Consider the following 26,857-nt stretch of genomic DNA (forward strand, 5'->3'; position numbering starts at 1 on the left):
CCTTTCAGGCAACAGAGGCTCCATTTGTCCAAGCAGACTAGCAGTAACCTTTCCCTCCCTCTTCTGATTCAGCATCACCTTGCCTGAGCACCAGAGCTGGGCACAACCCCCCTAAGTGAGGTTCTAGCAGCACCTTGAAGAAGAGTAAGAAGGGTTCTCATCTGTGCTGACAATGCCCTGCCTGATGCAATCCTGCACCACGCTTGCCTTTTTCAGAGCTGCACCCCACTGGCAGAGCCAAACGGTCTCAGAGCTGAGCACAGCACTCATCTTCCCTTCATCCTCCAGCACCTCTGCTCCCCGGCTGAGCTGCGCCTCACCCAGCGCATGCAAGCAGAAAATCAAAGTTTAGAAATAGTGGTAGACGTTGCAACCCGGTGGGAAGACGTCTCTTAAGTCTCTCTATAGCGTACGCACAGGTTCTTGAAAATAATTGCTACAAATTTAAGCACAAGACCCCAAAACCCAGTGTGCCACATACAAGGTATTCAGACTATTGCCCTGTATAACACAAAGCAAGCTGTGAAAAATTACACAGAAAAGTAACACTACTACAGTTTTTGTTGGCTGGTATACAGATTTAGGTTGCTTAATTCGGAGAAAAAAGATACAGAAATTCACTTTCCCTTCCCTTGTCGCTTGGGATTTCTGGAGCAGCACTTTGTGCACTGCACACTCGCAGCTCGCTCAGCATGAGCTGTGCTTTGCTAAACCCTTCACAGCACCGGTCTGTCTTACCCCACTCCAGCACCTTGTAAAGACGACTTTCTTCCTGAGGCCTGTTTTTTCCTTCGTTTCCTCTTCGCTACCTTAAATGAAAATCCCTCAGCATTATCCCAGCTCCCTGCACCCACCCCGCACTCAGTTTTTAAACACTGGTACAGATCATCACCTTCCTCATCCCACCACAGCTCTGCAGCAGCTTTCACCGCCAGTCCGCAGAGCCCCACACGGCCCACCTCTTTAATTGCGTTAATTAATTGCAAGGGAATGTAACTCCCTGGCAGCAGCTCCCCAGGAGGGGTGGGAGCGTCAGCTCAGCGTGCGAGGGCTCAGGCATGGCTGGCATGACCAGCCTGTTCCCAGCAGAAGAGGAGTGTGGACGGTCAGCACTGCAGGACCGTGCTCCTGCACCCCGCCAGCCCCGTGTGCCCCGGGACCCCCAGCCCCCTGCAACAGCAAACACAGCCCCTGGGCAGTGAAGGGGGAGCCCCGCGGCAGTGCCAAAACCAGCGATGGCAGATCTGCACGGCTCCCTCCGCTGATTTTGTTACAGTGGCCCAACTAGCCCTGCAGGAATTTGGTTTTAAATTGTTACAAGCAGCCTGTGAACAACTTCTCGCTGGCAGAATCGGAAGCAGAGGGGTCCGTAACCCCTTAGCAAGAGCAAACAGGGAAAAACATAAAGACCAAAGGGCATGATTTCACTCAGGGGTGTTTTCTTATGGTCCTTGTGTATAAGATAACACAGATTTTTGCAAGAGAAGCCTGGCTGCAGCTTGGCTACCCTGTAGGATTCCTGAATCCCGCCTGGATGTCACGGTGCAGCCTGCAAGCCGTGATTGCAGCCCGGCAGCTGGGAGCGAGAGGCCAGCAGAGGCTGCAGCCACCGCTCCGGCTGCCGCTTGCACTTTCCCATCCGGAGTAACGCGACGGGCACCGCCAGCACGACTTGTCACCATACGGGCGAGGTGAGCCCGAAGCGCCGCCACCTCGGCCACGCGTCCCCCGCATCCCCCCGTGCAACTTTCTGCTCCTCGTGTTTGTGTTTCCAGACACGGTGGTATTTTAGGATCGGCTGGTTTAAAGGGACAACTCCAGTCCCACGCCCGCTGCCGCTGCATCTCCCTCCGGGTGCCTGGCAGGGAGGGCGGCTCGGCGAGGTTTGCACCAGCGGCTCCCGGCAGGGCCGCACGTCCCTCCCGTTACATAACGGCCGCTCCGGTGCGGTGCCGGCTCCGGTCGGGGCGTCCGCGATCGGGGCCGTGCCCGGGGCGTCTCGCACGCCCGGCGCCGTGAGCCGTGTGCCGCCGGCACCGACCCCCAGCGTGAACCGCGTCCCTCGGTCCTCCCGACCCCGCTCACCCCGCGGCCGCCCCGGCCCTCGCTGCCGGGTCCCTATCCCCCGGGCAGCGCCCGCTCTTCTCCCGTCCCCCGAAACACCGCACCCCTTGCGGGGGGCGCGCTGACCCAGCCCGGCCCGGCCCTCGGCCGCACCGCTGCCCCCCCCCCCCCCCCCCCGGCGCCCGCGGGTGCTGCCGAGCTGCCGCCCCCCGGGGGACACCGCCAGCCGCGACCTGCCCCGGGGCCTCTGTCACCCCCCAAGCCCCGCTCCAGCTCCCCCACCGCGCCCCGCTCTCCCGCGGGCTGCGCGCCCCTCGCACGCCCCGCCCGCCCCCCGCACCCGAGCGGCCGCTTCCGCCCGTGCGCCCCCCGCACCCAGCCTGCACCGCCCGCCCGCCGCACCCAGCGCGCCCTGAGCCCCCCGCCCCGCCCCCGCTGCCCCCCGCACCCCTGCCCCGCCCCCGCTGCCACCGCCCCCCGCGCGCTGACCTGGGCCCGGGCGCGCTGCCCGGGAGCTGTCCGCCGCCGCCCGGTGCTGAAGGCGGCGCGGCGGCGGCGGCGGCGGCGGGCGGCGGCGGGGCCCCGGCGGCGGCGGCGGCGGGCGGCAGCTGCCCGTCATCGCCGCCGCCCTCCAGGCTGGCCTCGTTGCCCATGGCGGGCCGGGCGGGACCGCTCCCTCAGCGCAGCGCCGCCTCCGCCGCCATCAGCCCCGCGCCGCCATCGCCGCCTGCCCCCGCCGCCCCGCGCATGCGCTGCCCCGCGCCCGCCCGCCCGCTCGCGCCGCGGGCACCCGCGCCGCCCGGCCAATCGCCGCCCGCCGCCCCGCCCTCTCTTCCCCCGCCCCCCCACCCCCGCCGGCACGTGCCCGCCGCCCCGCGGGCCTACGCCGGGGCAGCCAATGGCGGCGCGAGGCGACGGCGGGCGCGCCGGGGCGCCCCGCCCCACCGACCTCCCCGGCCAATCGGCGCTCTGCGGTGCCCGCGCCCGCCAGGCGGCGCCCCGCGAGCTCACACAACGACAGCCAATAAACATCCTGTCTGTCGTGAGGTCACACCCCGGCGGCCAACGAGCACTCACTCCCACATGAGGTTACATCCCGGCAGCCAATGAGCACCCACTCGCCCATGAGGTCACAGGCTGCTGCGGGATGTCACATATTCCCGACCAATGAGCCTGCCCCTCCCCTGTGAAGTCACGTGCCGCTCCGGGATGTCACACCCTGCCGGACAACGAGGTCTCTGCTTCCCCGAGAGGTCACAGGCTGCCAGGCAGTGAGCAACCCCCTCCCCCATGAGGTCACGGGCTGCCCCAGGACATCGCACCCTGCCAGCCAATGAGTGCCCCACGCCTCTGTGAGGTCATGGACTGCCTTGGGATGTTACACCCTGCCACCAGCCAATGGTGGTCCCAGGCAGCCCTGGGGTGTCACAGTGCTGGCCAGAGAGCACCCTGCTGCGCCATGACATCACGGGTTGCCCTAGGAGGTCACGCACAGCTGGGCGATGCGCAGGCAGCTCCCTGTGAGGCCACTCACCCCAGGCAGCGGGTGAGCATGCTGGCTCCAGTGTGAGGTCACGGGCTGCCTGGGGATGTGACAGGTGTCAGCCAAACACCGCCCACTGCCCTGCCAGGTCACACCGTGCTGGGCCAGTGACCAGTGTGGCTCTCCCATGATGTCACAGGGCCCAACCAGTGGGCTCACACGCTCTCCCTAAGGTGCAGGCTCAGCCAGTGAGCACCCAGCTTCCCCAGGGAGGTCACAGGGAGCGCAGCCAACCCGCACCCCCCTTCTTCCCCATTAGGTCACACAGCGCTCAGCCATCGGGCCTGCCCTCTCCGTGTGAGGTCACAAGCTGCCCAAGGAGGTCAGCAAGCGCAGCTGCCGTAGGAGGGTGCCCAGCACGCACCAGGATGGCACAGTTACACCTCTTCCAGATCTAGCCCATAGTTAACGAGGAGATAGTAATTAAGGCTGCGGTAACGGGAACAGCTCCCGCAGGGGGGGGCAGACTGCAGCCCCCAGGGGCCCCGCAGCCCCTGCTGCCACCCCATGGGCTCCCACTACCGGGAGCAGGCTGGGGAGCACAGGAGGGACCCCCTGGCCCTGGGGACCCCCGTGGGGTCGCAATGCTGCGTGCCCCAAGCTCCAGCCCTGCAGCAGCACGCACACACCAAAGCCTCAAAAACACGTGAAACCGGGCCGGGCCTGGCCTCGGGTGCCACAGAGCTGGAAACAGGCTCCAGCCTGCCCCGGGGGGCAGCACCTCTGCCCCCAGGAAGGGGGAGCGAGGCCAGAGCCCACAGCTGGCCACCCCGCGGCATGAAGCATGACATGGGGCAGCAGCTTCCAAGGAGCAGAAACCATCAACAAGCAGGAGCGAGGGTCTGCGCCTGGGGCAGGGGCGGTAACACAGAGCAGAACCTGCTCAGAAACAGCCCCCACAGCAGGAGAAAGCAGAAGAGTGTGGGGGGGGGGGGGGGGGGTGGAAGGGGAGCAGGACTGACAAGATGGCTGGAACAGGAAAAAAAAAAAGAAAGTTCTATTTTAGGATTTTAGGGGGTTTTGTTGGGTTTTTTTTCCTGGGGTGTGTGTGCATCCCCAGCCACAGGAAACTCAAACCACCCACCCACAGCCCAGCAGAGGGTGGGCAGCCACCAGCCAGCCGCAGCCCCCACCCCGGCAGTGCCCAGCCCTGCCCCAGCTTAAACCTGCCCTGCAGCCAAAGCCTTGGCAAGCAGCTCAGGTGGAAAACGCTGCCCAGGCACGCAGCAGGCACAGCCAGTGCCAAGCGACACCAAAATGAAGGTCCTTTGCTCACTGCAGCCAGAGCAGGGGGACTTTTTGGCCCAGGGTGAGTTTCTTTTCAAATAGAAATCCGATTAAAGCAACAGGGAGCAACAGGTGCAGCAGCCAGGTGAGAGATGCCAGCTCGGTTCCCGCAGGCACTGCTGGCTGGGCTGGGAGGGCCACGGCCAGGGGCTGAGCTCTGCAGGCAGGCTGGAGCTGAGCAGCGGACAGACTGGCTTGATCAGGTACAAATCATGGAATCATTTAGGTTGGAAAAGACCTTTGAGATCACCAAGGCCAGCCATTAACCCAGCAGTGCCCAGCCCACCACTAAACCACGTTCCTCAGCACCACATCTCTGTGTCTTTTAAACACCTCCAGGGACGGTGACTCCACCGACCTCCCCGGGCAGCCTGTTCCCATCTTGACCACCCTTTCCATGAAGAAATTTTTCCTAATATCCAATCTAAACCTCCCCTGGTGCAACTTGAGGCTGTTTCCTCTTGTCCTGTCACTTGTCACCTGGGAGAAGAGAGTGACACGCACACACACTGTCCCCTGGCTCTGCAGGTCCCCAAAGCCCTGCTCAGTCCCCTACTGCAGGCTGGACCAGCTCTACCCTTACAGACAGGCACACCACCAGCTCTCCAGAACAACACAGATGCCCACCTCCCTCATGAGCCACACCCCCAGATCTTCACCGCTGCATTCTTAAGAGGCTCTCCCGGAACTTGCTTCAGGCCACAGAGATCTAGAGCAAGCCTGTCACTTTTTTTTTTTTTTTTTTTTTTTTAAACACACACACGGAGTATACCTACCTTGAGGTGACAGGGACACTATGCAAGAGGGTCCGTAAAAGGCTCAATCCATTCTCTTCTCCTTCATTAACTCTGCTTAAGTTCCCCCTCCTTCCTCCACCCCCCCCCCAAGCTTGTTCCCCAGTCCCTGAACCCTCCTCTCCTGCTCCTCCACCGTGATGTTCAGCAGCGATGCAGGAAAGACACAGCTCATGCTCCACTGGCATTTGCTACCTTCGCCGCCCTGGAGTTTGGCATCACCTTCATCATGGCTTCACCCCACTGCAGCCCTGTGGTGCTTAGAAAGGGCCTGTGCCCCAAGAGCTGGCAGCAAGGGCTCAGACGGGTCAGACACATCCATCGCCCCACGCTCAGCACTCCACCCTGAGCTGCAACAGGGAGGAAAACACTCAGAAGCCAGTCACATTAACAAGCGTGCACAACAGTATTTTATTCCCCAAAGACATGTTTTTAGCCAGTCCAGGTACCGAGGCTGGCAGCCTGAAGCGGCTGGAAATAGGAAACTGAGTGCTACAGCAAAGCACCTCACCAAGTCTGTTCCTTACAGTCTGAACAGTTGTGGGGCCAGAGGGGACCTCCTGATGTCTCCAAGTTGAAGAACCCCAGACAGGTTCAGCCCCATCAGCCTCCCCCTCCCCTGAAGGGAGCCATTCTTCAGCACTTCAGGCCATTCCAAACCCTCCAGTCACTAAGCAGACCAGTTAAAACACAGCAAAAATCCCTACAATCTCATTTTAAAAACCCAGAAATTCATAAACAAGTTTCACTCCAACACTTGCCAAGAACAGAGAGGACATCAGCACACCGATCTCCCCATTTCCAAAGCAGGGCAGGGGGTCACCCCCAACACCCTCCTCCCCAGATCAACAATTTTGGTGCCAAGTCTGCAAAAATGAAGTGGACTGCATGGCCCAGACCAGGGCAAGGCAGGACATCTGCCAGGCTTGCCTGGGGGTCTCCCCAGCCCAAGCACGCCTGCAGCAGAGGGGAGGCTTCAATTTGACTGTGAATACACAGCCACACCGCAGCAACACTGGCCAGCGCTGCTCTGCCCTCTGCACACTTCTTGCTCCGGGAAGCTCTTGGAACTGTTTACACCAGGCACAGAGCTGGTCCAGGTTTCTTCTCCCAGTTCTTGCTCCAGACTGACGTCCCAGACAGTCTTCCCACACATCTAGCTTGCAGCTGCATCCAAGAAGTGCACTTCCACTTTATGTCAGAGCACCCAACAGCAGCAACAACTGTAGAGCTCCAAGCAGGCCAAAAGATGAGAAAACCCCTGTTTATCCTCTCTGAAAATAGGAGGAAGGAGGAGTAAATGAGGAGGGTCAGTCAGTCCAAGCTTGGTCTCCTGTCAGCTTGCTGCCAAGCCAGGATTCTCCACAGGGCAACATCTCGCCCAGAACGTGGCATCTATGCTTTGCAAATAATAGACCCCTGCACAGCAGCGGTTGCGCATTGCTTCGTGCCAGGGTCTGGGCAAGCGTGCCCTGCCCTGTGGCCACCCTGCCCCGCTACCCCCCATGAAGGCAGGGGCGCTCAGTGCAGGAAACTGTCCAGTCTGGCTTGACTGCTGCTGGAGGAGGATGCAGAGGGAACTGCAGACACCAGCCTGGAGACCTTCTTCTTGCTCCTCACTGCTAACGGACGGATTTCTGCCAGGTTTGTCTGGAAATAAAACTGTCAAGGGAAGTACAGACCAATGCCCTGGGGACACAAGTGATCCAATACCTGCCGCACACTAGCCTGAACTAGACCTGGGACCCCGCCATACACCTGTACCCAAAGAAAAACTCCCTGCAGGACAGGCGGGACTTTGCCCCCTGCTCACAGCAGTTCAGGCATGCTCCTGTCTCACGACTCAAGGAATGCTTCCCACTTCTGTGCTACCACCCTGCACACAAAACAGCATTTAAGCATATCTATTAGATCTTCAGGTCCTACCCAGCATATCAGAGTTGGGGAAAGGCACAGCAGCCAGTCTGCAGCCTCCCAGGGCACGGCAACACCAAAGGAAGCGCAGCCCCCCCACCCGCTGCATGAGCTCAGCCCAGCCGCTCCTCACCTCCTGCAGGGCTGCCTACCAGGACAGACACGGCACAGCAGCAGCATCCCGCAGGAATGAAGGCTTCAGCTGCATGGGCTGCCCAGCACAAGTCCAGGAAGAGGCTGTGCCACGTTGCTGCTCAGAGATCCCAAGGGCACAGGCAGCCCCTGCACATTGTACAGATTTCTAGTCAATACGCTCCTCTGAATAAGCCGTCTCCAATAATGCTCTCAGAAGTTCAGGTTCTTGATGGCTTTGCTAAGCTCAGACTTACTCAGTCAGCTAGAGATAAATCTGATGGTTCCTTGAGGGTCCTAGCTCATTTTTTGTTGACTGGGGGGGCAGGACTGCCCAGGATGGCTGAGACTGAAGAGGAGGAACAGAGGTGAGGTCCCCCACGGCATTACTACTGCCATGTGAGCTGCAGTAAAAGGATACAGGCTGTATGAACTTTGTTCTGCCTCCCAAGCCATCATATCCGATCCTCACCTAGGAGGGAGAAAGAAATGAGTCTGCAGCATCAGCAGCACAGGGCCTTGGCTACCTCTCTTCATGTTGGTTATGGGGAAGGGGGAGCCTTGCAGGCCACAGCTTCTGGGGAGGGGTTACAAGCACCTGCAAACACTCAGCACTTGTGCTAAGCCATCACCTTTGGAAAAAGACAGACCCAAGGTTATTAATAAAGTTTGGGTGTCTTGGGCACTTTCTGAATTAAGGTGAGCCTTCCAAGCCACAGCAAGGCTTAGGGTTTTGTCACCGGGACAGAGGAATAGAAGGAAAACACCCAAAGCTCCAAGGAGGTGCAGGAATGTGACATGGAGGGCCATTTAGTCTGCTGCCAGGAAGGGAATGAGCATCTGTCATCCCTGGAGCTCTGCAGGACTGGAAAGTAGCCAGGTTGTGCTCCAAGATTTATTTTCAACACACTGTTATGTGGCAAGGTAAAAGCCTTGTTTGCTTCCTCCTGTAGGGTCACTTCAGGACAGAGGTGTGCAGTGCCAGCCCTTGACATGCTCACCAACTGGACAGTCATACTTACAGTGCCCATGTTCTTGTGGGAACCCAGCAAGCTACCCAAAGATGGCTTCTTTGAGGGAACAGAGTTCCTGATGAATGCTGGCAAGAGTCCTTTAAAAGTATCATCCTCCAGATCATCCTCCCAGTTCTGTCCCACAAAATAATGAGAAAAGCCCTTTAACCAGCATGATCTCCCGAAATTAGTCCACACACAGGGAGCACTAATAATGCAGACAGCTATTTAGGGTAATGGTTACTGCTGCACCACATGTCAGGCCAAAGAACAGAAGCTTTAGACTTCCCGTGTGGCTCATGTGGAACAGCACCTGGGAGGCAGGACACTGCACCCAGCGAGGCGGGGAGAACAGCCCCCTTCGCTGACCCCACAGCCCTTGTGGTCAGCCCCACACTGCATTTGCCAAGCACATCTGAGGCAGGATAATCAGCAAGAAGCATGTGGATCCCCACCCTCCCTCTCCTGCCCAATTCCAAGAGGCCTGAGGCAGCAATACAGCGTTTCAGGAGACTGACAAGCAAAGCACTTTGAAGCATGCACTGTGGTTCTACAGATGGGCCGGTCTACAGTCACAGCGTCTCCTACATGGAGAAAACGGGTCCTTTATTCCAAGCCTATTAACAGGAGGGTCAAAGAGGCAATACAGAAAAATCAAGATTAGCCCTTTTACCTCCACTGTTTTCTTCAGAACTTTCTTCGCCAGGTTTACCACAGGAGGCCTGTAAGAAGCCCAAGGAGCAAGTCAGCAGAGATTTATTCTTCAAGTGGCACTGGCAAGGACATACAAGGCCAAGCAAATGACGACAAAGCTTGCCGCACGACATCAGACAGCTGGAGAGCTATCTGATCTCACACAGCAACTTCCAAAGCAGCAAGACTTTGATCTCCTTTAGAAGCAGAAAGAGGAGGGAAAACTCACGGCTTTTTATCCAGCTTCTGCCTTTTTGCAGGGTTGAAGAGAGATCTGCAGGGCTGGTGTTCAGGGGTGTCCACATCAAAAGTAGCATCTAGATCGATCTCATCGCTGTTGGCTGGGCAATGGAGCTTCGGCTGTTGCAGTTCCACGGGAGCGGGGCTGCAAGGCCATGTAAAGCATCAGCCACCAGGACACCAGTGCCTGCCACCCAGCAGACAGGAGGAAGACAGAGCTGCACGCTACACTGCTTGAGTTGAAAGACAGCAGCAGGACCAGGATCAGAGCCTCGTCCTGCTTACAAGTCAAAGAAAGGACAAGGCGAGTCCCAGAATTTATAGTCAGTGTCCCAAACTCCTGTTCACCCTTAAATGGACTGTGCTATAACAGCAGCACCGAGAGCCCAGGGAAACACACTGGCGTACTGCTGCTCTGTGTACACAACGCAGCTTACTGTACTGGGGTAATAGCACAGGCTCCTCATAAGAAACAGCCTAAAACAAAAATGTAAGAGATGCCATTTTTCAGGCAAAGTTCCTCTGCCTGGGTAAGATCTCCAGTCCCTGCACACCAGGGCACGCTCACTGGAAGGCCAACTCTGCGGCAACCAGAAGAGCAGCTTTAGGGATATTTCACTGGCAGGACATAGCAACAAAGAGTTCATCAAAACCTAGCCCATTCTTCCACCCCGTCCTGACCCAAACCCTCCAAAACGCACACTTTTTCCAGTTAAATGAAACACCACCTTGTCAGCAACAAGAAAAAACACCAAAATAGGGGTCAACTTGCAAAACGTCCCTGCCAGAGTAGCACGTCTCTGCTTCCCCAGCTAACTAAACTGTCAAACCTTTGGACCTGCCATCTCCCATCCTTGGCCTGTACCCAAGGATGCACTTCACTAACCTTTCAAAGACTAGTCGACTGAGTGTCTCTCTGGTTACGGATGGGACCTTCAGAGTATCCTGCAGGATGTCTATCTTCTTCTTCAAACTCTGGAGGGAAAAGGAAAAGCAGACAGTGAGAAAAGGAAAGATTCAGTAGCAGATACTTTGCCCTTTTTCCGTAATTCTGCATCAGGTGGAGCAAATGAGAGGTAAGGTGGGCTGGGTAACCTAGTCACTGAGCAAAAGCCAGCATAACACCTGGCTTTGCAGCTGCAGGCCATGGCCAGCTGCCAGTTACTGCAGACTGAGGAATGATATTCTCACCAAGATCTCCTTGTCTGCATTCTTCAGATCCTTCTGGGTGCTTTTTAACTCGTCTTTTGTCTTGTCCAACTCTGAAAATGTTTTCTGCAACTGTAGAATAACCCCCCCCCCCCAAAACAGAAGATTGCTGGTTACAACACGTAGGTAAGGGAGACTGCAGATCCCCTGTGAGAGCAGTGTGCTCTGCAGCACATGCTGCTTCCCCTGTTTATGGGCTCAACTTTCCTGTGGCAGTCTGATCAACCTCTCCCGTATCAGAGCAGCAGAATGCCTACCCATTTCTTCAAGCTGCCTGCAGAGGGATCTCCAGGGCTGCTTGCCCAACACAAACCTTCTTACAGCATTTCCCGAGCATTTTCGCCTGATGGCGACAGCTCTTCCCTGCTCTAACGCTTGGTGGCCGCATTCTGAATTACTGCAGAGTAATTCGGACACACCAGAGCATGGGAATTACAAACCACAGGCTGGAGGATGGTTGTGCATCAGCAATACTGGCACATGGACAAGGCTGATTAAGCCTGATTCAACAGGGAAGCATGCCAGGAGCAGGGGTTGAGAAGTGGACTGCTACCACATCAGAGACTTTTGTGGGCTCAGGAGCCCGGGCCAGCCCACAGTGTGTCGGTACAGTCAGCTCTCATCAGCCAAGCCCAGAGCCAAGTGCACTGACTCGCACCCTCCTGACCCAAGCTGGTGACTGCAGCTTGGCACTGACTCAGCCAGGAGCAGCCCGATTCCAGCAGCAGCACTTCACATAGGGGGTTAACTTCCTGAGGGAGCAACACAGCAGAACCTCCTTCTCCATTTGAGAGGACCACAACAGGTATGTATGTCCCAGTAACAAAAATAGGCCAGATCCACCAATCCACCCGCAGTCTCTCACTTTGTGAGCTTAGATGTGGGGATGCCCCAGGGAGCACCTGTGCCTTGGAGAGCAAGGCTACACACACACGCTTTTCATGGGAACTTGCTACCAGAACTGACAGAAATCAACTCCTGACCTCAGCCAACAGACCCCAGCCAGGCCTGGAGCAGGGGGAGCATAGCAAGAGAGACATGCCAGCAGCTCCCAGCCCTGTGCCAGGCCAGGACCAGCCTAGGCAGGCTCTGTGCAGAGCCACCTGTGTGTCCTCACCACAGTTTGGGAACTTCTGCCTGGGCACAGCATCATGTGGGAGCCCTGGCCCAGTTCAGTTGGCTGAAGGCACATGGCTGGGTGCGACTGTGGCCATGCCAAGCTAGGGCTAAGCCCTGCTCAACTGCTACTGGCTCCAAGCCCCTTCCCAACTTTCCTAGGGGCCAGATTCTGCAGCAGGAGAGGCTGTCACCAAGTGCTCAGCAGCGTGGCAGGATGAAGTGCTGCTTTCAGAACCCAGTGGAAGCAGCATAGCACCTGCGTGCTGCTGCCTTCCACTCCAGGCTCCCTGCCAAACGCTGGCTGGCTCTGCACATGCTGCCCCACCAGTGTCCCCAGACAATGCACTCCTGACAACAGCCCAGGAGCTGCTCACTCACTGCAGCATCACACCCTGACCTAGAAACCCCAGCCTGACACTTCCACACAACCTGCACCACTCAGGTAGTGAAGGAGATCACCACAGAAGGCTTGGTCCACAGTTATTGACAGGGATCTACAGACCAGACATCACCCTGGCACAACTCACACTCCCCCTTAACCTTGTTATTGACAGAAAACAGCTCCTTCTTCAGCTTCTCTGTCATCTCACTAGAGATCTTCCGAGCCTCCTTCAAGTTTTCATATTCCCTGCAAAGAGATGAAAGAGTCATGCTGTTTATGAGGGGATTGAGCTAGAACTTCTCAGAGACAAGCCAAGACCCTTAATTTGAAGCTCTGCAACTGCAGAGCCACCAGAGAAAACCCAGGAGACACAACGCCCGTTAGGGAGCAGAGCTGAGTGCACCAACACTGACCAGCAGCGCGTCAAACATACCGCTACACCGCAGGGGAGAAAAAAGGCTGCATGGGATACCATGCTGGAGACCAGGGCCTGCACAGATGTCACCAGCAAAATGGAAACCAAGTCCAGAGACATTTCAGTTGCCAGTGGAAGAGACAGACAGACAACAGAGCAGCCTGCATGCTGGCAGCAAATGGGGGACTTTGCTTTAAGTGACTTTTCAGAGATTTCACATTATTGGCCACGCACATTCATTCCCAATTACACCACAGGGACACTTGCCTCATTACAGCTTTGTATCAAAGCTGCAATTATTCAGCTGCCATCAGACCAGACCCAAAAAATCTGTGGTTTTGCCCAGCAGGACCAGATGGATTTCCAGGTAGGGGAGGGCAGCACGGCAGATTTGCCTTGCCAGAGAGCACTTGAGGCCACAGCTGCACAGTGCAATGCAGCAGAGGGTGCGACCCAGAGCCCCTCATCCACCCATTTCCCCTCAGGTGCGAGAGGGGAACGGAGGGAATAATAGTCATCACCTCATAAGTGCACTGACAACTCTGGAGACAGTTCCCATGGTGACATGCATGTCACTACAGTGACAACAGGAACAGTTCAGTGTGACAGGCTCCAATCTAGGTCCCCAGGATCCGTCAGTCAAAACTCAGTGGAGGCCCAAATAGGTGGCGAGAGCCCTGCAGAACCTGTGTGTCCACCAGTATTTGCAGAAGATTCTCCCTGGGCCCACCCAGGGCAGCACAGGCCAGCTGTGTCAAGCCTGCAGCACCTACTTTTTCAGTGAGACACAGTAGATTGCAAGCTGTTCCACGGCTGCTTGCCCGACTCCCATCTCTCTGATCATCTCCTCCACTTCAGGGCGCTGGCTCTGAAGCAACAGCTCAATCCTGCACAAAAAAACCAAAAGTACCCTCTGCTCATGAGTCACAAACAGAGCTGAGAAAGAGACCGGAGCCCTGCTTCCCCCCCAAGGAGCCAGTGCAGCCCAAGCTCCTGCTGTGGGCACTCCAGATGTCACGGGGGAAAGAGACAACTGCCCCACCACAAGCAGAACTTTTTGCTAGGGACAGCAGCACTATACGGACACACTAGAGAAGGGGCAGCGGTACACACGTACTGCACAAAGGGTTGAGGCCCCAGCTCTTGGGCCCTACAGCCCTGTGGCTGACTGCACTCCTGGGCTGGGGTTCTGCCCCAGCACCCTCCAGTAACAGGACTGGCATGCACCATGCTCAGAGCACTAGAGGTAAGGCCAGTCTGCACAGTACCATGCCTTGTTGCTGTCTGGCGAGAGCACCCACCTGGAAGCACAGCAGGGGCAAGAGTACAGACAGGCAACGGCAGGCCTGCTAATGCAGCAGTTTCCAGCCTTATGGGGTAAGATGACCCAGCATGTGGAGGTGGATGCTCCAGCAGGCACAGCAGGACCCCCGCCCCAAGGAGGGGAGAGGCTGCATGCCCAGCTTACAAAGCCCAGGGAAAGCCTCGGATCTCACCGCTCCATGGTTCTCAGCTTGTTTCGCAGACGGCGGGCCTCTTCCTTTGAACTTCTGTTATCCTCCTGCTGCTGCTCCAGGAATTTCATCTGCTTCTGCAGAGAAGCAAGCGCACACAGACTGTTAGGAAGGCTCCAGGGATTGTTAGTGAAACATCCTGGCTTATGCGCACTGCGGGCAGCTGGGAGCATACACTGGTTCTTAATGCTATCACCACCTCAGCAGCCCAGGATTATGGAGAGTTTAGCTCCCTCCCTGCTGCACCCCTAGGTCTGCTCCTTGCAAGCGCAGCAGGGTCTCAGGGCTAACGGCACAACAAGTCTGGCACTGAAACTGCATCGTAGCCTCCTTTCTGCTGGGAGTGTTTGTGGGGCTGCGCAATATCCCCTGCACAGCGACAATTTGTTTTTCAAAAGCAAAGGAGACCACAGCAAGCAAACCTTGCTATTGCTTTCTCCTCCCTGCACAGCTGATCCCTTTGCTTCAGCCTCCCAGCTCTCCTTGCCATGAGCTGCTTAAAGCGTAAATAGGAATGCAGAGTGGGTCTCTTCTGGGAGACCTCAGCCAGACCGAACACCCACTCAGGCACTTCTCTCACCTGCCTGGAGAGGCTGCAAACCTATCGCAGCCATCACCTTTCCAGGCTTTCCAGTAGCAGGCAGCAGTAACAGAGAGCTGGAAAAAGCACAGCTCTGCAGTGTGGCAGGGGATAGGGGAAAGCTAGCCTGAATTAAGCATTGTTCCAACACACCTGCATTGTCTAGGTTTGTGTGTGCCTGGGCACCTCACACAGCGCCCTCAAAAAGCTCTAGGCCTGGTTTCAGCATGATGCTGACTCCAGGGAGAGTCCTGGCAAAAACCATCGCCTTGTAAAGCTCCCTTCCACAACAGAAGTTAAGGATTTTATCTGCTTCCTGCCACAGAAACCAAACAGCTGTGAAACTGCTGCAACTTTGCAGAGGGACAGTGTTGCAGGCTCACATGTTACTCTTAAGCAGAGCCCATCTTCGGCTGTTCCTAACCAGAGCTTTCTCCACTTCAGATCCCCAAAGCGGTGTTCTGTGCCAGGTTGGAGCAGAGTCCCCAGCCTCAGCCAGCCTGAAATGGCAGCAGACTCTCACGCGAAGGTTCAGCCACAGCTGACAGTGCTAGCAGAAGACAGGAACGGCTCGCAGCCTGTGGGCTTGACCTGCGTCACAGTTAGTTAAGCCTGTATTTCCACTGCAGAAGTTTAGTGCTTTAGTATTTAATGATGCAGTATAAGACAGTGCTTGGCATTCAGCTGGGAAACCCTGTACACCACAGAAGAGATACCTCCAGGACCCTAATCCTCCAGCCCTACCCAGCTTTCATTAAAAGGACTTAAGCATACACAGAGAGTTTTGCAACAGGCAAGATAAACACAGAGCCTCCTCCTGAGCTGCCAAGGCAGGAAAGCCAAGCACAGAGATGTCAAGTTGAGCAGCAAGAACCAGCTTCCACTGTCACAACTGTTTCTGCAGAAGTAAGCAGCATCATTAAGTATCCTGCTACTGGTATACCCAGGATCATCTCTGACATGGCCCAGACCCTGGCTGCCTTTACACCCAGGCAGATTAGATATAATCCCACAGTCAAAAACAAAAAAAGTTGTGCTGGCTCACAGCAAGGCCTGTCTGGCATTAATTCCGTACTGTATCCGTCCTTCTGCCCTGTGACAGCACCACATTGCTAGTGCCAGGCAGACCTCCCAGACTGGTTCCTCCCAGCTGCATACAGGTGGCACAGAACAAGACAACCCCGTGACCCATCTGCAAGCTCTCCCTGGGCCACTTGGCCTTGCAGGTCAAGGAACATGGCGCAGTTTAGGCTATTGGGTCAGACCCATACTCCAAGGGGTGGAGATCTTGGGAAGGGCAGTTGACCCTACCCTGCCTTTCAGCCTGCAGGTCACAACCCCACCTTCTTGTGACAGGCACATCACCTTCACACAGCAGAGACTGTCCAGCCCAGCACCAAGGTGAAGTCGCTACACTCACTACAAGACATCCCAACAAAGGGGCTCCTGCCATTACTCTCTTCCATTTGCTGTTTACGCAGAGTACATGACTAGACACTGAGTCACTGCATGCTGAAACACAACAGGAATATTTGATCCCTGGACTTCACACATTACTAACCTAACTGAAGGAAAGCCCTGGCAACAGAACAGAGGCAGGAGAGTTAGCTGGATCAAATCCCACTCAGCTGCAACTCCCCCTCCATGTATTTCAGTTTGATTTCTCCTCCAATCAAACTAAGAAGCTAATTTTCCTTGAATCCCGCCTGGCCTAAATCCATTTCAGAAGAACATTCTACCACAGGGAGCCAGTGTTTCAGCAATGGGGCACTGGGGCCGGTTCCCTCACTCTGTTCATGCTGCTACCTTTATGATCAGCACTGCCACTTCATTAGCAAGGCTCAGCCAGCATCTCCCAGGCTGGGCTGGCATCTCTCCCACACCATGGCCACCTCTGCTTTGAGCACATCGCCACTTTATGCAAACCCCAGGCTTGGCTTTTAGGCCTCTGAACCACCCCTGGGTGGAGAGCACTCAGGACCCCAAGACCAGCAACACTACTTGCTTTGGATTAATAAAATCAAAATGAAAGCCCAGTTCCGCTGCCCTCCTGTCATTCAGGGATCAAGGAGACACGTGTCTTGAGGCACTAGATCCAAAATCCCACCAGCACAATCTCTTTATTAGCAGGGCCTGCAGAGATCTCCAAAAAAACCTAACATGACTGTGCAATGGTTAGTGCTGAAGTCCTGCCGGGGACAGGAAAGGTACCTTGAGAGAGGAGCACAGCATTTCTGTCTCTCCCAGCACCTTCTGGAGCGACTCTATTGTGGCATTGCGTATATCCAGAGTCTCCCTCAGCCCATTCACAACAGCCTGGCATTCCCGCTTTTCTTTCTCTGGAAAAGAAAAAGAGAAAAAGGTCACAGCCCAGTAACCCAGACTGCAGCTGCCCCACAGCAGCAGGAGCACAACAGAGACTGCTTGCAGTCTCAGGCTCCAGGCTGCTAGGAGCTGGCCATTCCAGTAGAGAGCCATTTCCCTAAGTGCTGCCTGCACCAGGGTCTGTACTGAGCAATTGCTTCTCCCAGTGTCAGCAGGCTTCAAGATTTTCCTTACTAAAGATAAAAGTTCCCTTTAAATAGCTTTCCAGTGCCAGCCCTGCTAGCATTAAGCTGATACATCTTAACTCTTGCGTGCTCTCAAAGCCAGGCTTACACAAGGAAAACATTTCTTTTGAGTTACACCAAGCTGTCACAGAGCTAAAGAGCAGAGCCCTGAGCCCACCCTCTCCACATGGAGCTTTACGCGCCACAAAGCCCTTTAAGGGCCATTGGGCAGCTCTGTACAGCAGTCCACCATGTTGCCGCACCCACCCTACCAGGGCAACTACGTCAAAGGGCAAGAAGCAGTAAAGCAGAGCTCTGCTCAGCACTGGGTACTTCACAGGACATGCAACAGCTTAAGTAGATTCCCCGGAGTGCCTACTTTCTGCAAAAAGTCACAAAACCTTTGAGTCCTACTGCCCCTCCCCAGGCAGGCAATCTAGGGAAAAAGCACATGCCTCTGACCACGAGAGAGAGAAGGTGGTGGAAAACAAAACTGTATTTCAATTTGTTTCATCAAGACAAGGAAAGAATAGCTCACAAAGCAACCACCGTCAGTAGCTGACAGACCTAAGCAGGGAACAGCCAGCATCACCGGAAAGCTCAAAGCAGTTGGGCAATGAGAGAAAGCAACAACTCCTCTGTCTAACCCTGCCCAAAGTAGGGTGGAGTCTTCAGCTCTTCGTCTTCTGTCTTTGCTAACATCATCCGCGGCTCCAGCCTGGCAAGAGTGGAGAGCCAGTCACTGCCTCTCCAAAAAGCTGCTTCTCCTTGCAAGCAACCCAGTTTCAAATTGTGCCACCACATCCCATGGAAGCATGACCTGCAGTGCAACTTCACTGCTTGATCAGACAGCAAGAGAGCCACGTGGGACTGGGGAAGGAGAGAGGAACATATCCCAGCAGCACGCAGGTGGCTAGGGAAACACTTCTTTCTTAGCAAGGCATTTTTTCTCCATTGATCTGAAAACCCTTCCTCACCAGAGATAGCACAGCCTGGAGACACTCCCCTGCATTTGCAGGGACTCCACATCCACCAAAAGAGCTAGGGCTTCCCCCTCCTCCGTTCCCAGCTGCCCAGAGGCAGATGGCAGGAGTCAAACCTCCCCATGCTGCAGGAATGAGTTTTCAGCTCATTCAGAGTGCCTCCCACAGTGCCTGCTGGGTCTGCTTGGAGCTCAGCACCTCTAGAGCCATTTGCAAGCTGATCAGAAACTGGCAATTACGCAGCTCCTCTACAGCACACAGCACAGAGCACATCTTTAAGTGAAGAATTTATACACAAGAACCACCAGAGAGCAGAGTGCCCACAGCAAAAGAGGCAGGAGGTGGGAAGGAGCTTCTTATTTCCAATATGAAAAGAGAATGGGACAGGGAATGTCGAATCCAACCTCTACTCACCAGAAGCCGAGATTATGAGCAGGCCTTCGAGCAGTTTTTCTTGGATAACATTCTAGCAAGAATCCCAGCCACCTTCCCCAGAAGATCTGGCTCTCTACCAAGCCACTAAACTCAACCAAGCTGGCAAGAGAACAGGCCTCAGAATAGAGACGTGCAGACCATCCAGTTCTGCTCTCAGGCTAAGGACTGAATCCTCAATCTACTGGCTATTCATGTCTGTCTCGTGCACGCAAGGAAGGCAGAGGAAAGACAACTCTCGGGGCGTGGGTGAGCCCCCAGCATTCTTTAAAGATTTTTTTTTTCCTCCTTCTGCTAGTGTGTCTTTGGATTTCTGTCACTCAGACTGACATTTTCCTTTTGCTGCTCATGACTCATGTTCTGATGACAGGCTGCCTACAGACGATGCTTAAAACCCATCGACAAGTCTCCAGGGCTTTTGCTTTTCCTGCCTCCCTCAAACATCCTCTAAAATTAAAGATGGGAAAATGGAAGTGCACACACTGAACTCTGTCTGCTCTTCACACCACACATGTGGCACTGCAACAGCCAAACAAATCCAAAGCCTTCCCACTGCTGCTTTGGGCATCACTTTTACCCCCTCAGCTGTTACAGAGAACAAGCCTTTGCCATATGCAGCTGTGAGTTTCCCAGTGAGCAAACCAAGGGTTCTGCTATCAGCAAGCCTGCTCCAGATATAGCTGTGCTACAATTCTTGTGATTAGGAAGAGGGGCAAAAAAAATTGCATATATGTCTCTAAACTCGCAGCGAGCTCCCCAGTGATGGCAGAGATGGACCAGGCCGCGGACTCTGGCTGTCATCCAAGCTTTGTACAGCTCTCACCTCAGAAAAAGCTCTGAAGTAGCTGCTCCACCTAAACAGTGTGCGGCCTGCACCATGCCCTCAGCTTCAGAGAGGGGTGGGCTCTGCACACAGGGGCTCCTCAGGGCTGGGCAAGCCACTTAGCACAGGCAGATCCCTCGTGGGCAGCTGGAACTCACCTTTCATGGAGAGCTGAGCCTTCACCTTGTCCAGTTCATTCTGAAACACAACACAGAAAATCCAATTAGAAAATGCCCTGCAGAGGAGCTTTCACCACCAGAACTTAATAGGACCCAAGAGGTTTCTCAGCAGGACATTTGCACCAGCCAGGTGCTAAGAAGGGGGCACGGTAACAGCAGTCCCCAAGCTACAAGCAAGTACCATCACAGGGAACGCAAAGAGCACCTCCAACTGGCATTCTTTAGGAGGAGAAGAGAAGATCGCAGTTTCATCTTAGCCTTGTCAACCTTGTGTTTCTCACACTGTCAGTCATCTTGTTTTAGCTGAATAATTTTGGAAGGCTCTCAGGGAAACACAGGAAATCAGACGGGAACAATTTTTATAATGTTTTACCTAAACAAGGCAATAAGGCAGGGATGCTGCCAGACTAACTGGATTGAGAGTTGCTTTGAACTGAAGTGAACTTTAATTGGGTGCAGGTGGGAGACAGGATGGCATGCCCAAAATACCTGAAAAGGTAAGCAAGCATACAATCAAAAGCCACCAGCAGCATTCTGACAGCCACTGAAGTCACTGCAGTTCAGGATGCTGATACGAGCTAACAGCTCAGTCAAATGGCCATAAACAGATCACCGATAAACCAGTCCATACCATACCAAACTGAGGGTGCATAATGACTCCTGGGTGCCACAAGGGCCCGAGGAACATCAAATGTTTTGAAGGCCTTCATTAAGGATCAGAAAGAAGATCAAAAAGAGGCAGCAAATGCCCCATAGTTTAAATTATAGATAATGAAGTGATATGACTTATGAGCACTGGCAAATAGCCAAAGGAAATGTAGAGAGGCTCCAAAGAGAGTCTATCTATATATATTTTATTCTTTTTTAACACAGCAAGACAGAGAAATATATATCGGAAAGAGTCAACAGAAGATGACTTAAAAAGCTGTGTTACAGAACTGCAGAGGAAAGCACATAACAAGTCAGGCAGGAACTGCAGTGGAATAAAACCACAATAAAATGCCAGCACAGTACTGAAGCAGAGCACACAAATCTGTGCAACTCGGAATGCTACATGCAAATCTGAGCTGAGAATAGCACTACCAGTGACCACGGATCTGACAGGACCAGAGCAAAGCTCCGCTAGTAACAATAAAGGCAGGAAAGAGAATATGGGATGTAAAGCTTGGTAAGCAAAAGGGACTAAACGCAAAGCTTGGCAGAGCTGACTTGGATTTGGCCCCAAGGGCACAACAGCTGGAGGGTTGACATGGAATTAACTCTGCTGCAGGAACTGTTCTGGAGTAGCTTCCTCAGAGTCCTATTCAGGAACGATTAGTGAGCTCACAAGATGTACTAATTAGCATGATAGCAAAGAAATCCCAGGCTACTGTGGGCAGCTATGTAACATTACCTCATTCACCAGCTTAATCTGAAATCCCTCATCCTCCACCACAGCTCCTAAAGGCTGCTCCCAATTTTCAGTCTACTGATAGAAGCTCTGCTCTTGCTGCCAGCCTGACTTACAAGACCACGTTTTTCCAAGATCAAATGAGTATATCCTGACAACAAACAGACAGCTGTCCTCCCAGGTTTCTACCCTCCCCAGCAGGTTTACAGGCAGGAATCATCCTCCTCCTGCCTCTTCACCGAGCTGAGCAAGCCAAAGCCTCCTAGTTTCCTTCGGAAGCAGGGCTCTCTGCCCCCCATACATCACAAGCAACTGGAAGCGTCACATTCCAGGCAGCCTCACCAAGGTGTTACATCCCAAAACTCAAACTTTTCCTGGTCTGGGAACAGCTACACAGAGACTGTCCTGATCACCGAGGACCATCTTTAAGAGCAATACAGGATAAACCCAGGCTCATAACCCAGAAACACTTGGACATGTCACAGCGTTCAGCCTGCGGTCTGCAGCTACTCCAGAGAACCAAGTTCCTTCCAGTATTGCAGTAAAACTGATGCCCGGCGGTGGGAAGCAAAGCAGCCCCAGCACTCCTTTGACCGTAAACATTTCAGAGCAGAAGCAAGAGTGAGGAATAGCACCAAAGACAACTGTTATCCAAAAGTTAATTTGGATAATTCTGCAACAGAAAGAGGTTTCAGATTACGAGGGAGCCCTTCTGACCGCTTACAACTCAGTGCATAAGACTGGTTCTCAGAAGAGCATCCCAACCTTGTCTCTGCAAGACAAGTGGACCACAGCTACACACTGTGCTTTCTAGCACATTGAAGCACACTCCCTTGCTCCAGTACCACCTTTTCATGCCAAAAGGCCAAATGCTGATTTCAGGACATCCGCAGGCTGCACAGATACATCACCAGTTGATTACAAAGCCAAGCACCACTCTACACCCAGGCTCTCAGAGACAGGCAACAAACCCTGCATTTGGGGGCTTTTTCAGGTGAAACCACTTCAGGCAGAGTATGCCAGCAGTTCTTTTCTCAGCCTCTAAAGCATTTAGGGATGGCCCTCCATGAGTTTGCTTTGCTGAACTGCTGCCCAGGCCAGAATCAGGTACCCCACCACAGACAGGACTCCAGTCTAGAGGGACATTAAATCCCACTCATGATGGTCAACCATCTTCTTAAGGTGCCCATGTCCTCCAGAAGGCATGGGCAGCACACAAGGAACTGGTGACAAACCAGCATCAGCCCAGCAGCAACCTGGATCAGTGCATGTGGCAGTAAATACCTGTACAAACCAACCATGCCAATCTACCCAGAAAATAACTTGGTTCTTTCCCACTAGGCAATGAATTCAGCACTCTCGTTAGCAAAGCTGCTCACTCAGCGCTAGGTGTTGCTCAGACAGCCACACAACAAACTTTGTAGGAGCATGATGAATTACCATCAAGCTTGTTGTGCAGGAACAAGCAAGCAGTTCTTCAGCACAGCCTGCCTGGAGTGAAAGGCTGGGGCAACCCATCTCAGATCCTGGGGTGGGGGTGAGGGAATAGAAAGCTTTTCCAGGGCACTTTTCTCCAGTCAACCCATTTCTGAGTCACTCATCTATTTACACTTGTGAGAACAGATCTGAATATGTACTAAAGGCAATGTTTATCTGCTCCAAGCCATTGCTTTGCTTCTACGGCACACAGCCTCAAGTGCCCAGAGATGCTTTTTCATTTCCTCAGCACACATACTTCGGCCTTCAGTTTCTTTATCAGTGGTCTTCAAGAATTACAGTGCTGCTGACATTATAGTCTGGCTTTATTTTAAAAACATATGATACACATATAGCATTGTCATGGCAACTGCTAATTATGGTAATTGCTGCACATGCTGATTCTAAACACAAGAGGGTACAAGCGTCCCATTATACCAAGGTCAAACATTACTTTTTTTTTTTTGGAAAGAGGTAACTCCCAAGACAGAAGGAGCCATACTTCCTCCACACTAAACAAAGGAGAACATGGAACAGCCACTCTGCCAGCATCCCTTCTCACCCCCAGTTCTCCACACCTAAGGGTGGCACTTGGAGATCATCACCCAGCACCCCAGCGCCAGCCAGGATCCCCCGTCAGCAACCCAGCCTCATCACTGTTGGTGCAGCTTCAGGCAGTCCCTTGCCTAATATCCCTTGGGGAACCATGACTTTGCACCACCTTGCCCCATTTCCTTACAGTCTGGGCAAACAAACCTACCTGCACAGAAGTGAGGAGGTGGCACTTCCCCTAAAATCCCCTTCTTTCCAGAGGGGCTAGCAGGGCTCACACACAGCTGCGGCCCAGACACCAGCAGCAAATCGCTGTGTTTGGGATTTTTCCTTCTCCTACCTTTTGGCAAAAGTCTGTAACCTCATCCTCAGGGCTTCAAGACCCAAGGGAGAAGCAGCAGTTGGATTTTTATTTGATGCTGCTTCAGGAGGTTTCCAGGTAAGGTGAGAACCAAAAGGAAGAGCAGTGAAGTAGAGGCGGCTTCTCAACCCACCACCCGAGATCTGGTCAGGGGGAACTCTAAACCACCGCGTGGAAACTTCCTTACAAAAGAGCAGACTAGATAAGGGCCAAGAGGGAGAACAGAGAGAGGCAAGAGACACTTACGTGCTTCAGGTCTGAAAGATGAGCACAGCACAGCGAGCACCAGCTCAGGAAGCAGCTGTTAGCAGAGGACTGGGCAGCCCAGGCCACACTTCCAAGATGCTGAAGCATCACACCATGGAAGAACCACCAGTCAAATTACCTGCAAGGTCTCTGCATCCAGTGCTGTCTGCTCCTCCAGGGCAACATCAAAATACAGCTTATTGATGATGTGTCTTTTGCTGACCTAAACACAGGAGACAGAAGAGGTTGATGGGCACAGATATGGAAATACAACAGATACATGGAAGACAGATGCCAGGCCGTGAAAGGCAAGTCAGATCAGTGCTTGATGTCATTAGTGACGATGCTCTGCTTTGGCTCATCAGCACAGCAGCAGACCCCCCACTCAGTTTTGGAAGCGCGACTCTAGCCAGGCTCCTGAGCCAGAGCAGAAAGATTCAGGCATTTCTGAATCAAGCGCAGTCTGTTCTCTGGCAGCTAAGGCCCAAGCAGCTGACGCTGAGCTAACATGATGCCAAATCCTAAGACAGAAGTACGTGCTGCTTTCTGCAGGCAGAAGGTGCTGTAATTGAATTTGATAGCTCTCCACACCTCCCCCATGCAGTTACAGCTTTGTGTTTTAAGTATTATATACAGTCATGACACCAGCTAATTGCATGGTTACTGCTACATAAGATGTTATTTCGCGATAACTCCATGGTAACCCAGAGATGTAAGAGGCAGTGAAGAACAGAGGGAATCAACAAGTCAGAGAAGGAACAAGGGCCAAGACCTTGAGAGGAAGAAAGAAGCACAAACACAGAACAAGCCCAATCTGCAGCTGGGTAAAAACCTACATTTGAGTGTGAGGCAACATCTCCTGCAGCCACTACACACCAAGACCCAGCGGCAGCATCAAGGCTGGTGATACATGGGACTTCAAAGAACTTCAGCTCCCGATTAAGCCACTGGACCCCCAAGCCTTGGCTTCCTGTCTCAGAAGCAGAACACATCCATCCTTCCTTCCCTCCCCAGCCTTTGCTTTTCTCAGCAAAGGGCCGAGGGCTTCAAAGCAAGGACTCAATTATGTGACCACGTACAGCAGAATGGGCTGTTTACCTGACAGCAAGCAGCAGAGTACTTTAGAAACAAGTTATGTCCCAACTAACCCACTGCAGCCTTTTCTATCATTATGCCAATACTTACTCAGCCTAAAAAAAAAGCCATGAAAACCCAGAACACAGAGAGCAGCAGGGCATTGTCGGACCACCCCTCTGATCAGAAGGGTGGCTGAAAGCAATTCACCCTCTAAGCCTTTGGGGAGAGCCTCAAGTGACAGAAAGATCTCCCTGCTTCATACCATGAGCCTTTCCCTCGTATCACCACAGACCTAGGCCACAGCTCCTCAGTGCCATTTCCAAAGCATCATGCTACAGAAGGGCAGAAATAGAGAGGTGTACGTAGGTGACGGTTTTACCTGGATTCTGCACTGTGGGCAAGTCCGGCTCGGTGCTGTGTCAAACCACTGGATGAGACTAAGAAAGGAAAGGAAAATGTACAGTAAATCTTTAAAATCCAGGAGTACTACTCCCAGGGACCACCCCCCAACTCACCAGAGGACAGCAGGATGTGACTCCTTCTTACAAACTAAAAACAGAAATGCAAACATTTAGTCCAGAGGTGCAGTTAATGGGAACGCTGTGTTCCAGCATGTGCGCTCTACCTTCCTCTCTGAGACAATTCCCAGCTGAATTTAGCATGTGAGCTCATCTTTACCAGGGCAGAGTTTTTACAGAGCTCAGATCTCCCTGGGAGAGAGCCTTTGAACAACTGTAGCTTCTCAGGAGTGAACAGAACCACAGCAGAGGACTCAGCACAAGAGCCGCTATATCAGGGTAACAACAGCTGAGAGATCCCCAGTTTGGTCAGCTTCAAAGGGCGCCACTAACACTGAACACGCATCCGTGGAGCACGGGAGACCAGGCCAGTCTCTGCTCCGAGATGACGAATGCAAGCCTGTCGGGCTCCCCGGGAGAGCTACTAACACATTCTGCAACCAAGCCATCACGTCACACTTCAAACAGTTTATTTTTGGAGCAGGGTAACAATCTGGAGCTGGCAGATAACCTTTGGAAGTTCTCCCTCCTCTGCTGGCTGTTAGAGCAGAGTCAGCCCAAGCTGCTGGTTAAGAGGTGACTGACACACCTGCGAGCTGTGGTCCCTGTCCAAGTTAGTTGGCCACAAAAGCAAATGCCCGCTCCCTCCCCACATGCAGAATTTATTTCCTGAGAAGAATCGTTTCCTTCCAACACAAACACTTGCAAAGCGGTTCCAGCAAAAGCATGAAATTGCCTGGGAGGCTTCAGCCGCAATCTCACACTGCTCCCTCCAGATAAACACCCTGTGTGGGAGCGATCTGCTGGCACCGGCCCTCCCGGAGAAGGGAGGCCACCGGCAGAGCAGCGACAACGCAGCCGAGGCTCCCGCAGCAGCTTCGCGGGTACCTCCGACGCCCCGCTGAGCGGAACTGCCGCCGCTACGACTGCCAAGGTGGGCAGGGCCCCCGCCGGCCGCAGGGAGACCGAGCCGGGCGGGGGCGGAGGCAGCGGGCGCGCAGCGAGCAGCCAAAGACCCTCAGGGGGCGCCGCCACAGCGGGGTCTCCGCGGAACGGGCCGCTCACCAGGCGCAGTGGAAGGTGTGCCCGCACGGCACGGCCGCCACGTCCCGCTCATTGTCGAAGAAGTCGGAGCAGATGGTGCACAGGGCCCGGATAGGCATGGCGGGGCCTCGGCGCCGGTACCGGACCGGCCGCGCGGCGTTGGCCGATTCAAAGCCAGCCGCGCGCCCGCTGCTTCCGGCGCGGCCCGGAAGTGACCTCACGGGGCTAGCGCGGCCCCGCTCCACGGCCGGGGGCGGAGCCTGAGGGGGCGTGTCCTGCGCGCGAGGGCGGGGACAGGCCCCCGGCTCCCCCCGCTCGCCGCGCCCGT

The 26,857-nt window shown here is 54.2% G+C and overlaps 2 protein-coding genes across 5 annotated transcripts in view; both read right to left on the bottom strand.

The window, feature by feature from the left end:
* The window catches only part of BSN (bassoon presynaptic cytomatrix protein), a 96,453-nt gene extending 93,659 nt beyond the window's left edge, over positions 1 to 2,794 (bottom strand). For all 3 annotated transcript variants that reach the window (XM_056338064.1, XM_056338063.1, XM_056338062.1), the window contains exon 1: positions 2,554 to 2,794. In XM_056338064.1, the coding sequence (XP_056194039.1) occupies positions 2,554 to 2,717 (164 nt within the window). In that variant the 5' untranslated portion in view covers positions 2,718 to 2,794. The remainder of the gene's footprint in view (positions 1 to 2,553) is intronic.
* A 3,281-nt stretch (positions 2,795 to 6,075) lies between these two features.
* Positions 6,076 to 26,749, bottom strand: TRAIP (TRAF interacting protein). 2 transcript variants are annotated; one of them, XM_056337859.1, is made up of 16 exons: positions 26,551 to 26,722; positions 25,483 to 25,516; positions 25,347 to 25,404; positions 24,030 to 24,113; positions 19,845 to 19,884; positions 17,111 to 17,238; positions 14,302 to 14,396; positions 13,579 to 13,692; positions 12,549 to 12,636; positions 10,872 to 10,961; positions 10,567 to 10,655; positions 9,670 to 9,825; positions 9,421 to 9,469; positions 8,757 to 8,882; positions 8,156 to 8,206; positions 6,076 to 7,338 (listed from the first exon to the last, which is right to left on the bottom strand). In XM_056337859.1, the coding sequence occupies exons 1-16, from the start codon at positions 26,600 to 26,602 to the stop codon at positions 7,210 to 7,212; spliced, it is 1,383 nt and encodes a 460-aa protein (XP_056193834.1). In that variant the 5' UTR covers positions 26,603 to 26,722; the 3' UTR covers positions 6,076 to 7,209. The 2 variants fall into 2 exon arrangements, with proteins under 2 accessions (XP_056193834.1, XP_056193833.1); XM_056337858.1 differs by lacking the exon at positions 25,483 to 25,516 and having other exon boundaries at positions 26,551 to 26,749.
* Positions 26,750 to 26,857: the final 108 nt, after the last annotated feature.

This window comes from Falco biarmicus, chromosome 4 (assembly GCF_023638135.1).
Source record: "Falco biarmicus isolate bFalBia1 chromosome 4, bFalBia1.pri, whole genome shotgun sequence".
NCBI lineage: Eukaryota > Metazoa > Chordata > Aves > Falconiformes > Falconidae > Falco > Falco biarmicus.

Coding starts and splice junctions, on each gene's coding strand:
- TRAIP (XM_056337858.1), bottom strand. CDS start 26,648: ATGCCTATCCGGGCCCTGTGCACCATCTGCTCCGACTTCTTCGACAAT. Junction 13,693..14,301: donor AAGCTGAGAACCATGGAGCG/GTGAGATCCGAG, acceptor TTTTTTGTGCAG/GATTGAGCTGTTGCTTCAGA. Junction 9,826..10,566: donor AGTCGACTAGTCTTTGAAAG/GTTAGTGAAGTG, acceptor ATGGCCTTGCAG/CCCCGCTCCCGTGGAACTGC.